This window comes from Empidonax traillii, unplaced genomic scaffold (assembly GCF_003031625.1).
Source record: "Empidonax traillii isolate 1590-97213 ecotype Southwest subspecies unplaced genomic scaffold, ASM303162v1 scaffold327:size604231, whole genome shotgun sequence".
Classification (NCBI taxonomy): Eukaryota; Metazoa; Chordata; class Aves; order Passeriformes; family Tyrannidae; genus Empidonax; species Empidonax traillii.
In genome coordinates, this window is record NW_020955520.1 from 458,191 (window position 1) to 473,924 (window position 15,734).

Below are 15,734 nucleotides of genomic sequence, written 5' to 3' on the forward strand. Positions count from 1 at the left end.
GGTCTCTCTGTACCTCAATTAATCCTTTTAAAAACAATAATGAAAGCACTTTTGTCTCACTGACTCATCCAGTAAGAAGGAAGTGAATAAAACATGTAAAATGTTCATACACATGACTGTGAAAAAAAACAAACTAGATTAGAGATAGCAAAGAATTTAGTAAAATTTGGTTTTAAATTATGAGGTCTAGCTTTTAAAGTGCAGTTTTATTAGTCATCACAAAGAATACTATGTTTTCTATCATTTTAAAGGATATGGAAACTACTTTTTAACTTTTCTCCATTTATTTCTCTTTCTGTACTACTTGAATTCAGGACAAAATAACAGAACAAAAATCTATAATCCCAGAATTCTTACAGTGAGATCTTGATGTGAAACATGAAAGATAATTTACATTCCTAACAGAGCTGCAGTGCCAGATTCACATGAATGTAAAAGAGGTATAATCATTGGTTCAATAAGTACAATAAGACTAGACCTTTCATTTGACTGAAATCGGGTACCCAGGTAATTGAGAAGGTAAGAATTCATTGCTATGGGCTCAAACAGAAGATAAAAAAGGTTGTCTAGTTAAATACAGGTAAGTCCTCAGAGCTTATGGAAATCAACACGTGCCACAAATAAAAAAGTACTGCGTCCTTACATTTTTGTAGGAACAAAAAATAGTTGTAAAGATAGAGAAAAATAACTCGAATACCTTTAAAACTGAAGGCAGAATATAAAATTATTTCACTAGAGCTACATCAAGCTCAGTAAGCTTGTCTGACAATTGCAAAGACACATGACTTTATAGCATGACAAACATGTTTTTTTCCCAGAAACTCCTCCAGAATTCAATAATTATTCATTCTATACTTCCTCTGTTCAGCAGCAAGTATATATTTAATCAATTTCAGTGATTCTCTTCTTTCCCTTCTCATCTTGAATCCATTAATAAATTCACATGACTAACCTTATGAAAGGAGATCCACATCTTTGGCACAATCTTAGCTTGTTATGCCAAGGATCATGGAATGGTTTGGGTTGGTAGAATCTTAAGGATTCTAGTGGCAGGGACACCTTCCACTAGACCAGGTTGCTCAAACCCCTGTCCAACCTGTCCATGAACACATCTAGGGATGCAGCATCCACAGCTACTATGGGCAACCTGTTCCAGAGCCTCACCACCCTGACAGTAGAGAATTACTTCTAAACCTAAATTCTAATTTTTTTTCTAAATTAAAGAATCAACCTAAGCCCACTCGCTTTCATTTTAGAACCTCTACCCCTTGTCCTAACTGACACCATATGCCCTTGTAAAAAGTCTCTCTGCAGCTTTCCACTATTTTTATTTGGTTTTAATCCAACAGTTTCATTTGATGTCTTTAGTTCTGCACTTGTGAAGACAATGGTCAGTCCCTACCCACGACACATGTTCTTTAGAAGTCTGTCATATCCTCTTTCACTCGTGAAGCTGACCAATCTTAGATTTTGTCTGTCTGTTCTGTCTATAAACCATTCACAAACATTGATAATTTTTTTCTGACCTTCTCTGAACCTTTTTCATTATGCTATGTCCTTATGGAAGGGATAAGAACATCAAATAGTTTAAAATGCAGGGTCATGACAGCACAATTTCTACTTGGTCATCTATCTCTGCCCAAACCATTATAACTTCTGCTTTACTAATAACTCCTGAGATCTGAGCAGATGTTTTCTGTCATATCCTGAGGTCTTGAAAATGAAACAGAACAGTAACATCACAGTCAATTATTTCATATGTGAACTTTTTTGGGGAGGGTTTGCTTTTTCCCCAGTGTACTTCACTTAGGACTTGTCTGCACTGATTTTAATCTGCTACTTTTTTGCTCAACCATGAAGTCCTGCAGGATTCTTTTGCAATTCTTCATAATTACTTCTCACCTTTAATAAAAAAATTGAAAAGAGTTTAGTGGAGGATAGGGAGAATGATTTGGTAAGAGAACACAATGGAAAAATGACAAATCAGATGAACTGATTTCTTTTATCTTCACAAGTGATGGCTTATCAGGGAAATGATACTCAAATTTGGGACAGACTTTTTACCAGGACCTGTAACAATAGAAGGAGTAATGTTTTTAAACTGAAAGAGGGTAGATTCAGCCTAGATAGAAGGAAGAAATTTTTTATGATGAGGGTGGTAAAACACTGGAACAGGTTAGCCAGAGAGTGGCAGATACCCCATCTCTGGAAACAATCAAAACACTGAAAGTCTACTGCTAAAAAAGGAATAAAATCTAGTCTCCAAATGTATGGTATACTGGACAGAAAACAGTAATTGAAGGAAAAAAAAAAAAAAACAAAAATGAAAAAACCCAGTTAAATGAGGAATAAAGTTAAACATCCTAATGAAAAGGTTAAGAAAACCCTAGAACGGGAAGCACTGTGCAGAAATCTCCATTACTGGAGGTTTAAGAACAGATGCAACAAATGTCTGTCATGAATGACATAAAGATAGCTGATCTGGTGTTGGGTACAGAGCTACACATGTTGGGTCCAGACCTTCATCACCTCCATTGCCCTTTTCTCAGTGCCTCTTCCTAAAATTTTTCTTTCTTTCTTTCTTGTTCTTTAATTATTAAAGAAACCTCACCATGACAGACTGCTGAGACTGGCACATGATTAACATCACTGAGAGCCAGAATATGCATATACATGCAAAAACGATCTAAATCAATCATGTGCAGATCCTGGATATCATTGCTGTGAATACCTCTGAGAACAAAACCAGCCTATTCTTACTTGCATCACTCACTAGAAAAACTAATTTTATTACCTTGATCACATAATAGAAGAAATACATTGATTTAAAAAGAATTCTAGCTTTACATATTCATGTAATTTATCATTTCATAGGGGCACAAATTAGACCTTACTTAAAACCACTAGATTCTTATTTTTTTGAGAAAAACACTCAAGAATTACTAGCAATGTCCTACATGACATCTTTTTGTCACCACTGAGCATCATTATACCATTTCTATTTCTATCTACTGTTAATTTGTACTTGTCCAATATTATTCTTAATTGAGATTGTTTGTCTCATGGAGGCATAAGGGATAGCTGTGATACATGACTCTAGAATGCTACTGCATACCAGTACTGCCAGAGCACTGGTGAAAGATGATGGCAGCTCTGGGGAGACACCAACAATCTGGACTCTTCTATAAGAACTAGTATTCTCATTGCCATGAGAAAAAATTATAGGTTTATTTTCAAGTTACACACTAAGTGAAGGATAGCAAGAACCAGTCACATAAAGAAAACAGATTGTCTTTATGCCCTGTTCAAAAAGCTCTTAATCAGTACAGCTCTTATAAGAATTATTCAAAATGTAGTGCTGTCATTATAATCACAAAAGGGTATAAAACCATGATTACTCACTTAAAAAAACAACAGAAATTCCCTCCTGGCCTTTTCTGTTTATTAGCTTTTTAGTTACCATTCTTCCTCAAAGCCCTCTGCCCTCTGGCAGCTCCCTTCCTAGGCCTCTGTCCTCTCCACACTTTGCTGCATCCTGAAGACACAGTGCTGTCAGGATGCTTTACATAGTATTTTGTGGGTACAGATGTTTACATAAGTATATGCATGAGTAAACAAAGTTACTAAAAGATAGTTGGGACGTTTTGTCAATTTTATTATTTTATAAATCAATCAAGGCTGGATTACCTGATGAAAAATGGAAACCACTTAATGAAAACCATCCCACAGACCCAAGTCCATACCTTCTCTCACAGGTTGGTTTCTTTTTGTTAACTCTCACAGACAAAGTGCTTGTGAACCTTACCATAACTCCCAGGGCAATTACTTTGAACATTGTTCCAACAATACAGTTGGGGCTATATGAGTCTTGCTCAACAAGATTCTGACCTTATTCAATTTAAAAGAAAAAAAACATTCCTGAGGTCATCCAGTCCATCAGGTGACTCCAGTTACTCATCACTGGTGCACCAAGTTGGAAAACATAACAGCTTCGATTAGAGACAATTTCCCCTTGTGGAAAGCTGATACCGCCAGGAGTTAATGTTGCTGAGTAACAGATGGAATAGGTGCCCTTTCACTTGCACCTCCCTGTGGCTCATATCTTTATTCCACAAAAGATTTAGGTTGTAAATAGGCCAACAAATTCGTTAGTTTGTTTTATATGAAGCCAGGAGAAAGGCACATATATTGCCCTTAACTAAATGTTCTGCATCAAACCCCATGAAGCCTTTTTATTTCTTTTTTTCCTTCCAAGTTTTATGGCCTGCATTACGCTCCTGACAATTAAATTCTACAGATAATTTAAACATTAAATCCAAACAGGTTTCTAGAAAAGACCAGAGCGTGCTGTTGAAATTATCCCAAAACATTTAGAATTTAATGGAGGGTTATATTTCTACTACAGAACTCCAAGACTGATTTAAAATTACAACAAAAGATTATTACTCTATTAAATCCCATAGTGGTTTCCTGCAAGAGGAAGAATGTGTGAAAAAAGTCTGGTTTGATATACTAGCACACTTTTTTGCAGTGTTTATGGCTGGAATTGAGATATTGGCATCTTGAATAGCTATTGATCACCTGCTGTTTTACTTCAAAGAATGTAGCCTCACTGAAGACCTTTTTCCACATCTGTATTTGAGCAAGTACAGTTGCAGCTGCTCAAAACCATGTGAGTTTCTTTCATTTTATCTTTCATTTTCATTTAATAAACTGCAAAAGACCCACAAATGAATCAGCATTTTTTGAAATGGCCTAGACTCGTATTTTGAAAATGAACAGTTTGACAGAACACATCCTGCAAGCAGATACATGAAAAACTCTACAACCACGTTTTTTGAATGCAAAATACTCAGAACTGCCTTTTGTCTAGAACTTCAGGAGCAGACATATCAACCTATATATGCAAGTTAATCCTTACAGAGCAGTAGCTTTCTTTACAAGTCAAAGATGTAATTCCCGAGCAGATGTACATGACTCAATTCAAGAACCTTGGGGGTATTTTTTCAATACAGAAACCTAATTTATGCACTGAATTAAATGATAGTCCAATATAAAAAGGAATGAGACTAAATACTTGGTGTACCCATGTTCAGCAGCAACACTTACACGTAACTGATCTGAATATATGGCTTCAGACTATCTACACAATTGCTTTAACAGACTAAAGGTGTCATATGTGTATTTTTGCCAACAGCAAGTTAGAAATAAAGTATAGCTGTTTAATAACTTTCGTAACTGTGATTGCTGCAAAGAATATGCAGAAAAATGAATGAAAACAATAAATTAGATGCCATCTAAACTCCAGAAATTATTAATCTTGTCTTATCTGTGATTAATTGTTCAACTTTTTTTTTTTTTCACTTCAAGATTGAGTGCATCCTGCATCTTGTTTATGATTTTGTCATAGGATTGAAAGCTATCACAGGCTGGGATATATGTTCCATACATACACAGGGTAATTAAGCTCCACTCCTCCTCTCTTTGATCAACTGAATAGGTTTAGCACTTTAATCTTCACTTCATAAGCCTTGTCTAGCAACCTCTGGACCATTTGTGCTCTTCCTTTGAATTCCTTCCAAGATACATCCTTTTGAAAGTATTTTCTGATAACAAGATGTTCTAGAAAAAAAGTTGTGCTAATACAGTAGAGTGTATCCCCCATTTTCAGTTGATATTGCTTTTTAATCCATAAATTTATGGATAATATCCATTATTTTTTAGCATACCTCAGCACCAAGAGTTCATGGTGCGGTGGTTATCTATCCACAACAGCCTCTAAATCCTAATATTCTATTTTGACCAAAGAGTGAAAAACATTATTTTGAAATAAGCACATTGTCCTCAGGAATCTTGCCTGGGAAGTTAAAGACAACAGTATTTATTTCTCCCCTTCTCTTCTACACTTCTCCTTAATTCAGTACATGAGTCACTTTTTATTAACAACAGTTAATAATCTTAAATTATTTTTATGGATCACATATATTAAAATAAAGATTGTCTTACTCAACAGACTATTCTGATGTAAGGTGATGCCACAGCAGTGACTACACAAAAACCTTTCAGTAAAATCATAACCCTGTAAAAATTACAATTCATTTACACAAACAGAGAAAGCAAGAATCTAGTTAAAAATGGCCTGTGTCTGTATAAAAAAAATAACACAACACCTTTCAGCCAACAATAAAGGAAGAGATTAAAAAACAAAACTCACACAGACATTACACAACATTATGATGGAGGTTAAAAAATGCTTGGCCAAGCCATTCTATTTAGACGGTAAATGTCTTGTTTGGAAACTTGCAGATCTCACCCACAGAGAGCATCCTACCTGCTTGCGCATGACATCCGTAGCTTGCATGATGTAGCGAGGAGGTAGCCCGTGGCTCCGAGCCAGGATGATGGCCTGCTCCAGGGTAACACTCAGAGTGCAGCTGCAATGCAACACAAAAGTCAGTTATCTGCTAGCAGAGAGTTCCTTAAAAATAACTGCTTCTATATCAATTATCTTTTCTAAAAAGAAAATATAAATAAAAATATTACATAGTAGACCTGCCCCCTATCCTTCCCTCGCCCGTGTAGGCATTAGCCTGAACAGCATAGTGTTTCTAAGCAGAAAATCTTCAAGTGTAACAAGTGTTCCTGCTGACTTAGAATCAAATGCATTTGCCTTGCTGTTAACAAAACAACCAAACAAACCAACGCTCCCCAAACCAAAAACAACACACAAAACCCCAAAAGCCAACTGTGGCTTGGCAAGTGCATGAGAATGTGACAACCCAAGAAAAAAATTTTTTTGGTAATTGTATAAATTCCTTTCTAGGGGCTTTCTGCATGTTATCTCTCACCCTCCACTGTTAAAGCAGACCAAGGCTTTGGTACTAGGATCTCAATCTCTTGCCATTTATTTAGCTTGGTTATTCTCTTGTGAAGTGCAGTCCAAAATTAAGAGGTATCTACCCTTTTCAAAAAAAGAAAATAAATAAAAAGGACTTTCCTTCAAATGAACTGTCCTGTCCCATTTTGTCTATCTTTTTAAAATAAACACTTGAGGACAAAAACTGACTGTGGTTCCACATCCTAATGGAAAGGCTGTCACTGTTTTGTCAGCAACCAGGAAACTTTCAGAGCTAAAGATCTTGCTGTAGGACAATCTGTCATCACACCAGGCAAGACGTAGTAGAGTCATTTTGGCAATGCCATCCCATTTTGGTTGTCATGGTGAGGACAAGAACAAATGGTTGATTTCTCATAGCATCAAGACAAAAACTGTAAAAGACTCATGGATAAAGACAAAAAACCTGAATAGAAACAGGTGTTTTTTAGAAAGCAGAACATGTTTGAGGGCTGCCATCACCAAAGAGGTGGGAGTGGCTCCATTCTGCACCAGTAAGCTGCTTGATGATTTTTTTGTTCACAACCAAAGCACTGCAATAATCCAATCTCTTCTACCAGAAAAGTGGGTTGTACAGAAAATTATTCTACTTTAGCAGAACCCAAGAAAAAGCTGTGGGTTTCAAGTTCAAATAATAAAAGTAAGGCACATGATTAAAATATACTTTTGAGTAGCCTTTTGGCAAAATCCCGACCAAAGTATTTTGCATAGTTTATAATATGCACACAGAACAGACAGTATGTTTCACTCACTCATCTTGCTGAGCAGAAGATCTGTAGGAGGAAAAATGCGTCTGCGCTTATTTTCTTACTGAAAAAAACCCAAACCCCTGACACATTTTAAATGCCGCTTAAGTTAATTTCTGGACTGTAAAAAGTTTCACAGTAGTGAATGTAGAAGACACTTAATTTGATCTGTAGCTTTATTAATGGCCTTTCATTAAAAATTTATAAGCTAAGTGATTTTCCTTGATAATGAAATAATTTTCATTCCTTAGTTTCATGTATACACTGACCTCAGAGTTAACTGGAGGCAAAAATCTATTGACCTTTTGTGTTATGTGTTTGATTAGGGTGCAAGATAGCTAAGAATTAGATTAAAAATTCTAAACACTGTGACTTCACCTTGTCTTTGAAAGGTGAAATATTGCACATAGTACATGCTCGTGATATTTGCCAGCACCAAAATCTAAACATACAACCTTCAAGACCATACAGCAAAGGAAGCTTTGTCCCACTGACAATGGAAAATAGCAAAAGTATCTGAAACGTAGTTTGACAGGTGTTATCTAAGCCAGAAAAAAAGGTAAAAAGTTTCTCAGTAGGTATAATAAGTGCTAATGGCCTCAAAGTACACTTTCAACCAAGTAGTTACTGAGCCAGCTTTCCCATATATCCCATCTTCCTCAAATCCCAAGACTGAAAGAACCAAAAAATCATATTCTGCATGCATCAATCAGAACTAGCAACCTCGTAAATGAAGGTCAGCTTGAAGAATTACGTGCAATTTTGTGATTGAAAAAGACTGCCAAACTGTTGCCAAGCTGCTCCCTCTCCAAAACCTGATGAAATGGCTGGGAATCGTGGACATTATAAGACCTCTACATTTTGACAGTGCCAATCTCGATTCAGAAATACCGTTGCCAAGTGTGTAGATAAACCAGAGTGGGAAAAGCAGAGACAAAGAGTAAAATAGTATAATAAAGATTTCTTTAAGAGGCTGCTATGGAAATAGGCAACAAGTACAATACAATCCTGAAACATTTATGCTAAAATTAGAGATCTCACGTCACGGAAAATAAGAATAGTGATTCTAAGGATAGTAATTTTAACATATCCTATGAAATCAGTAGCAAAGACACTCAAGATGACAGCAGTGGTGACGTTAAATATTATAACACCTTTTTAATAGAATATTTTACATTTGAGGTGAAGTCCTACAGTAATGCTGGCTAGATACATTCACTTTTTCTTTTAAAAAAACTTCTTACTCATTAACATATGTTAAAAATTGTTAAAATTTATCAGTGACATGACTGCATTTCAATATACTGTTTCATTAGAGGAGCAATTTAATACCACTAGATTTTGTGTTCCTTTTAGGGCACATAAGAGGTCTGATGAATGGTAGAATTAAATATATGTTATTGGTTATGGTTTTTGTCCTGTGATTATGAAATAAGGTTACTACTTTCTAAATACAAAGCCCAAATAGTTTTAGTTGAACACCAAATTAGTGAGATGGCATAAAACTGATCATATAGACCTTACATGGTGACTCACAAGTATCCATATGCTGGTGCTTTCTCCCAGCCCTTCAAATAGTGTTTTAATTAGTATATATCCCTTATCACAAATGAAACTGCCCTGGAAACCAGCTGTGAAAAACACAAATGCACACACAAAAATCAGATGGTAGCATGGAAAAGTCATAACTGGAAGTACCTCAGCAATAAGGCTGCCAAGCATGAAGAGATCAAGCAAATGCAAATTTAAAACAATATAACTTCTAAAATTTTAATTAACAATATGAAAGTTGGTTATTCCTAATATTTTAAGACTGTTCTGGTGGCCTGAGCAAGGTTGAATATCAAGGATTGTCAGCAAATACTTGCGGTATATAATAATCCACTCTTCTCCCTCCATTTTGAGAGCTGATAAGCAGATGGTATTAAAGTTTACAAAGCAATCTGGAAGTAGTTCTGACCACCGAAAGTATTTGGTCATTTGGATGCAATCAGCCCAGACAAACCAAACAAGGAAAATATTTGGGGAAAAACTCCTTCAGTGCTTTTCATAGTATTCTGTTATGGGAAGCATAAAGCCCAAATCCATATATTTCAAAGTGCAAACAAATCAAAACCTGTTCTCACTCCCTATCTTTTCCCATCATCCCTTTTTTTTATGCCAGAAAAACAAAAGACTCAAATTCATCATCTCAGAATTTATGTCAGTTAGAATGACAAATTCCCTGCCTTGACAGATGACAGCAGCAAGGAAGAGACATTTGGATTTCCCAGGACAACTGGGCTGAGAATTCCTCATTTCATCCATTTGGTTTCCAAGAAACAGAAGGGGCTGCAGCTGCTCCCAGCCCCTGCCTGCTATCTCCAGTCTCCCATGAGTCATGAAAGTACTGATGTGAAGATTAAATACAAACTTTCAAACATCTTCTGGATCAAACCATCCTAAACAAGCCTGAAAAAAAATGAGATTAAATCATTTTCTATCACCAATAGTCCATTTGTTTCTGACTGGATGTGATTTTCACTAAAAGGCTGCAAATCAGTCGGATAGACATACATCCATACTGAAAACAGAGTTGCAAAATAGGAAAAAAGACTGCAATTTTCTCAGGAATTGATTATTTCACAACAGCTTGTCCAATGTCACTTGAAAGGAAAAATAATTTGGGTTTGTGTTCACTACCTACAGAGCTGCCACTCAGCAAGTGTATATCTATGTTACCAGAGTAAAAAGAATCTAAATCATTCAATTAATTTTCAGGTTTCAATTAGGCTTTCAGCTACCCTACATCCAAAGATGCACCAAAACATTCCTTAGAAAAATGTCCTGAATAGAAAAGATGAGGTGAAACAAATTGGTTTAGTAGTTACCACAGTCAGAGATGTCAAAATGAATTACGTTCTGGCAACGTGAATAGAAAAAAAAAAATGAAAAGGGTGCATGGGTGCTTAGTCTAATTAAAACCTAAACCTTCTACACAATGTGTAATTTAATGCCATTATTATTATTTTAATTACTTTTCTTCTTGTACATCATAAGCTAATCACACATTTGACCACCTTTTAAACCATAAGTATTCATTTTTTTCTGCTGTAATTTAAATTAGGGCTTAGAGAGCAAATATTATTTAAGTCAGTGTACCCGGCAATGTCTCCATGCAAGTAAAACTGAAGCTTGCATTCTCTATGCCCATATACCAAAACTTTGCTGAACAGAATTTCTTTTCACGGGAAGAGGCGAGTTGGGCCAGCCATTAAGTGTTAGAGAGAAAACGAGCATGAAGTTCATACATTAAACTACACTACTGCATTTTACAATTACAGTAAACTCCACTGGAGTTCAGGACTTGGGTCCAGTCCCTTTATGAACCTTTGTGAAGCTGAGACGTTGCCAGTGTGGAAAAGCCACAACATTAAAATCAGTGCTGGATGGAAACACTCGCTGAAGGCTGGTCCAACATACAGAAAGTCATTACTCTGCACAGGAAGTATATTTATTCCATTACAGTGATTCAGTAATCATAAACAATCTTTCAAAAAGCAACTATCTGTGGAACATACACCACTACCCCACTGAATGGGCAGGCCATGGTTAAGGGATCTTCTGCCTTTTATCCGTTAAGCATCGGCATTGCACAGGTTTCGTTCACAAAAGGCTCCACGGTGATTATGTAGTTGTATAAACCTCAGAATAAAGGCATTCCAACTTCCTTCCAAAGGCACACATCCACTATCCTATGACAGGATAATCAAAACCAGCTCTACCAGACATTTTCAGACACAAACTACCAGGAGATTTCTGGCTTGCTGAAGTAGATGGTATGAACTTATCAAGTAGAGAATTAGTCTTAAGAGGTAAGCATATATTAGCCATACTTCAGACCTAACCTTGGTTAATAAGTTCTTTTGTACGTTACAAATATATTTTCATCAGGTGAATTAGATTCAATATTAGTAATTTTTAATTCTGAAGCATGAAACATGCAGTAGGAAATACTGACTTTTTCCTGTAGTTAATTTGAAAGATTACTGTCATCCAATCTATTTTCTGAAATAAATGTGACTATTCTACCTTTTTAAACAGAGAGCTTTTCAAAGAAATTGAAGGGAAAAAAAAGCACATTTATTTCTTCTTTTCACTATACATCATCTGTCAGTGTTAAAAAACTGCAGGGAGTTTTTCAGAATCATTCTTCCTGTAAGATCTTGCCTCTTTTAATCAGCTGGAAATGTTGCAAGGAGGCACTTCCACTATTAAATATTCTTCGCTTAATGAAAGAACAACATTTCCAAAAGATTCAAAGTATTCTCTTATACATTTTATTTATTCATTTTCTGTTAATACTTGCAAAAACAAACAAAGAAACAAAATCTAAAGTCATCTGAAACCCCAGCTTTGGCCATTATCTTTTGTTCTGTGCAGAAAGTCTTTCACATGAAAGGCTTATTCCCCTGTTAGAAGGCACATAAATCTGCTAGAAAATTACCTTTACTTCCTGTCTTGTAATGGTTTAGTGCAGGCTATTACCTTAACTCTCTTCCATGCCAAAAAATTAAAGATTTGGCTAATTTTTTTATTTTAGATTGTTCAAGACGTCTTATTCTATTTTTATTGGAATGTAGCAGGTTTTGTAGCAGTTTTTTTGTAAAAAAAAAAATCAGATTCAAAGACCTGGACTACAGATAAGGCAATGCTGCAGGAACTGAAGCGTGAGAAGACGATTCTATAGAGCATGGTGATAGAGTTGTGTGTCAAATATCCATAACGTTAAAAGGAGTCCAAATAGAAAAAAAGCCCACCTTGAAATCCATACTAATAACAACTTAGATCCATCTTATCTCTCAGTGCATTTTATGAGCTTCCCTGCGTTTTCAGATTGCATTTTAAACAAAACAGTGTCCCAGAATTTAAAGCATGCAAAAGAACGGTAAGACTATAGTCCATGTATTAGAGAAAACAAAGCAAAAATGTACCAGATTGCCTATGAAAGGCAAATATAGAGCAAAATAAAACAATCACCACTTGTAGGAAGAACTTATTTGTGCTAAATGTCTTATTTATTTTGTTTTAAGACAAATTCTCACAGATTTAAAAATTATGTAACTGTTTTCAGTAGCCATCACAGAATGAATGAAATACTCAATTATCCTAAACTATTTTAGAAAAAGAAAAATTTCTTTATACCTCAGTAGGTATCACAGAAGTACACTAACTGTAGATGGACGTTACAGAAGTATAATTTAAAAAAATAGAAGGGAACAGGACTGAAAGGACAGTTGAGACCAGATGGCTGGAGAAGAGCATAGATTGGTTTTTCAGCCTGTGCTGACCTGCCTCCTGAAAGTAGACCCATTGATCCCCAAAAGCAGCTTTCCTACTGTGGAGTTAATAGCCTAAATACAGCCAAAAAACTTCAAGGAGACTTTTTTTTTTTGCAGCACACACTCACTGAGCTCAGAACTAAACTCCCAAAGAAAAATTTCTACAATAATTTAGAAGGAAAAATTCTTTTGAATGTCCAGAACACAAATTCAGAGTACTTATTTTTCACCTTGTTTCATCTGATTCACAGAAAGGCAGCTGGCCATGATGGACAGCTTATGGTGTTACTCTGCTTTGCAATGTGGAAGATGAAGCAGGTTTAGCTGGATTGCAGGAGTGGTGCCAGCTACAGGAGACAGCATAATCAACCCTTGGCAAAACCTGCCTCATCACTCAGCTGAGCGCCTGCCAGCCAGAACCCCACTGCTTGAAGGATGGTAACGCTAATAAGAGAATTTCTCGAGGGGAAATTAAAATCCAGAAAAGAAAATAAGACGGTGATTTTTCTGGGGTTCATCACGATTACAAATGACTTTGCTCTTGATCCTCCAGGAAATGCAAAAATTTAAATAAACCTGGGATTTGTTTCATTTGGATGCTTTAAAGGATTCCTTTGAGTCTGTAAGACCTATAGTCCCTGAACAGACTTCTGCAGCTGCTGCACCTAATTTCATTTTGGCAAGGAAAGAGGCTGGGACATGTCTGTGTGGTGCAGTCTTGCTCTTCTTCCTCAAGCAGGAGCTAGCATCATGATTCAAAAAAATTTAAAAGTGCCTTTCATCACCTACATTTGTACAGATCGATTACAACTTCAAACAGAACGAATACAAGTGAAGAAAGCAGAGTGTTGTTTACAGGGTGACATCTGACTGGCAGGCAGGAATATAATTATGGATGACCAAAAAATGGAAAACAGAAATGCAAACTATTGATTTTATGAACTAATTTAGGGCCCTGTTCCTGATGTGTGATAACCCAAGGGGAGTTTTGTAGCATTGACACATCACTTAGGAGAGTGAAGGTTAAAGGGACTTATGTTCCCCCATTCTTGTTTTTCTGGTGATCAAAATGTATTTGAAAAGAACTGCTGTCTGAAATAGATATAGAATTGCAGGCTCTAATGTAAATTGGTAAACATATTGTCATAATAAAAATCAAAGCAAAGCAATCACCAGCAATTCAAAATTCCCAGCATTATCTTGGATATAGGGATCAAAGTATGAACTCTGTCAAGCTGTTTTAGCCTAGTGCAGCGTAAAAAGCAATTTAATATGGATCACAGAGAAGTCAGAAACCAAGACTCTGCTGATCCAGAGATCAGCAATCACTGTCAAGGCAGACAAAGCTGCTGTTTCATAGTTCCTGGCCTTTTCTGCATTAGACTGTCAACCAGAGCCTCCCTCACAAGCTATCTGGGACTCGAGTCTGGTTAGTAGGAATGATGGCCGAATCTTCCCTCTGCCCCCGTCAATCCATGACACCTAAGCTGAGTAAACACAGACAGGGTTCTCCAGTCAGTTCAGTAACAGACAGATAAATTGAGTGAGGCAAGATATATACATATAAAAAAATCTATTAAATATATCTAAACTCTGACAGATTAATAGCTTGCTGAGTTCCCACTGCCCAAGAACAAAAGAAAGATGCTGACAAGCAGAGCGCCCTGTACTCTTCCACAGACTCTCACACATTCACTGCCATTAGAGACCAATCACAGAAATTGTGCTAAAATGAGGGCTTTTTAAAAGAAAGCATAGGGTGACCTCGCTCCAAGTCTTAATTTTTAAGGTGGAAGGACTGATCAGTGAATAGATTTTCAAACTTTATTGACAAGGACAATTCACATCTTTCCCCCATCTGTTTACCTAGTAGCATCTGTAGATATTACTAGTTTTCAACTCCTTTAATATCCGTACCATAATGATAAAAAACAGTCACGAGTCCTTGATCTGGCTATTAGTGCAAAGGCAATTTCAGAATGTCAAAAAGCAGAGCCCACTTAGTGTTGGACTGTACAGATGTGGCCTAGGGAGGCCAGAAAGAGAAAATAGCTCATGAAGTGACTTTATATCACTCCAGATGCTAAGGAAAAGCTTCATCCATCCAGTTTGCATGCGCAACAGTAACTTCGGGAAACTGTTGTTAAAAATCTTCCTCAGCTTTTACCACTTCAAAAAATAAGAGCACATGAATCCCTCCTAGTTTCTAAATGCACAAGTTTTCTTCTGAACTTTTGGAAATTCTGGGCACAAACTCCTGGGAACCTATAAAATTTCTCAAGTAATCCATTCCTTTTTCCTGAAGGGCCTCTCTTAAAATACCTCTGATGATGCCAAGAATTGATGTTTCTTTCTCTGAACAGATGGCAGCCACAAAGGCAGTATTAATGCACAAATGAAGTAACTGTATCTAGTACCAAAGCTCAAATGGACTCACTGTAAAGCAGAACTAGATACGCTTTAGAGAAGTATTTTGTATCTTTCTGTGAATAGGTGATGTTAAGTCCTTTAACATCTAGATGGAAACCCAGATGTAGCACTTTTAAATACCATTCTCATGTTAATATAGTCTTTAAATTCAACACGTTGGATTTCTAATATTTTGTGGGTTTTAAATATACTTCAATAAAGATTTAATAGTTTATACCTTTGAATTAGCCCTAGTTTTGAGCAGAAATTTGATGACTAATTTATTTTCATCTAAGAACAGCTCATATTCAGATTTAAGCGAGCGTCTTCTTCAGTCTCCAAATTACTCGGAATAATTTGTGA

General features: G+C 36.2%; 1 protein-coding gene across 1 annotated transcript in view; it reads right to left on the reverse strand.

The window, feature by feature from the left end:
• The window catches only part of PREX2 (phosphatidylinositol-3,4,5-trisphosphate dependent Rac exchange factor 2), a 122,127-nt gene that overhangs the window by 7,174 nt on the left and 99,219 nt on the right, over nucleotides 1-15,734 (reverse strand). The window contains exon 37 of the mRNA XM_027891712.1: nucleotides 6,332-6,434. Coding sequence (XP_027747513.1) covers nucleotides 6,332-6,434 — 103 coding nt within the window. The remainder of the gene's footprint in view (nucleotides 1-6,331; nucleotides 6,435-15,734) is intronic.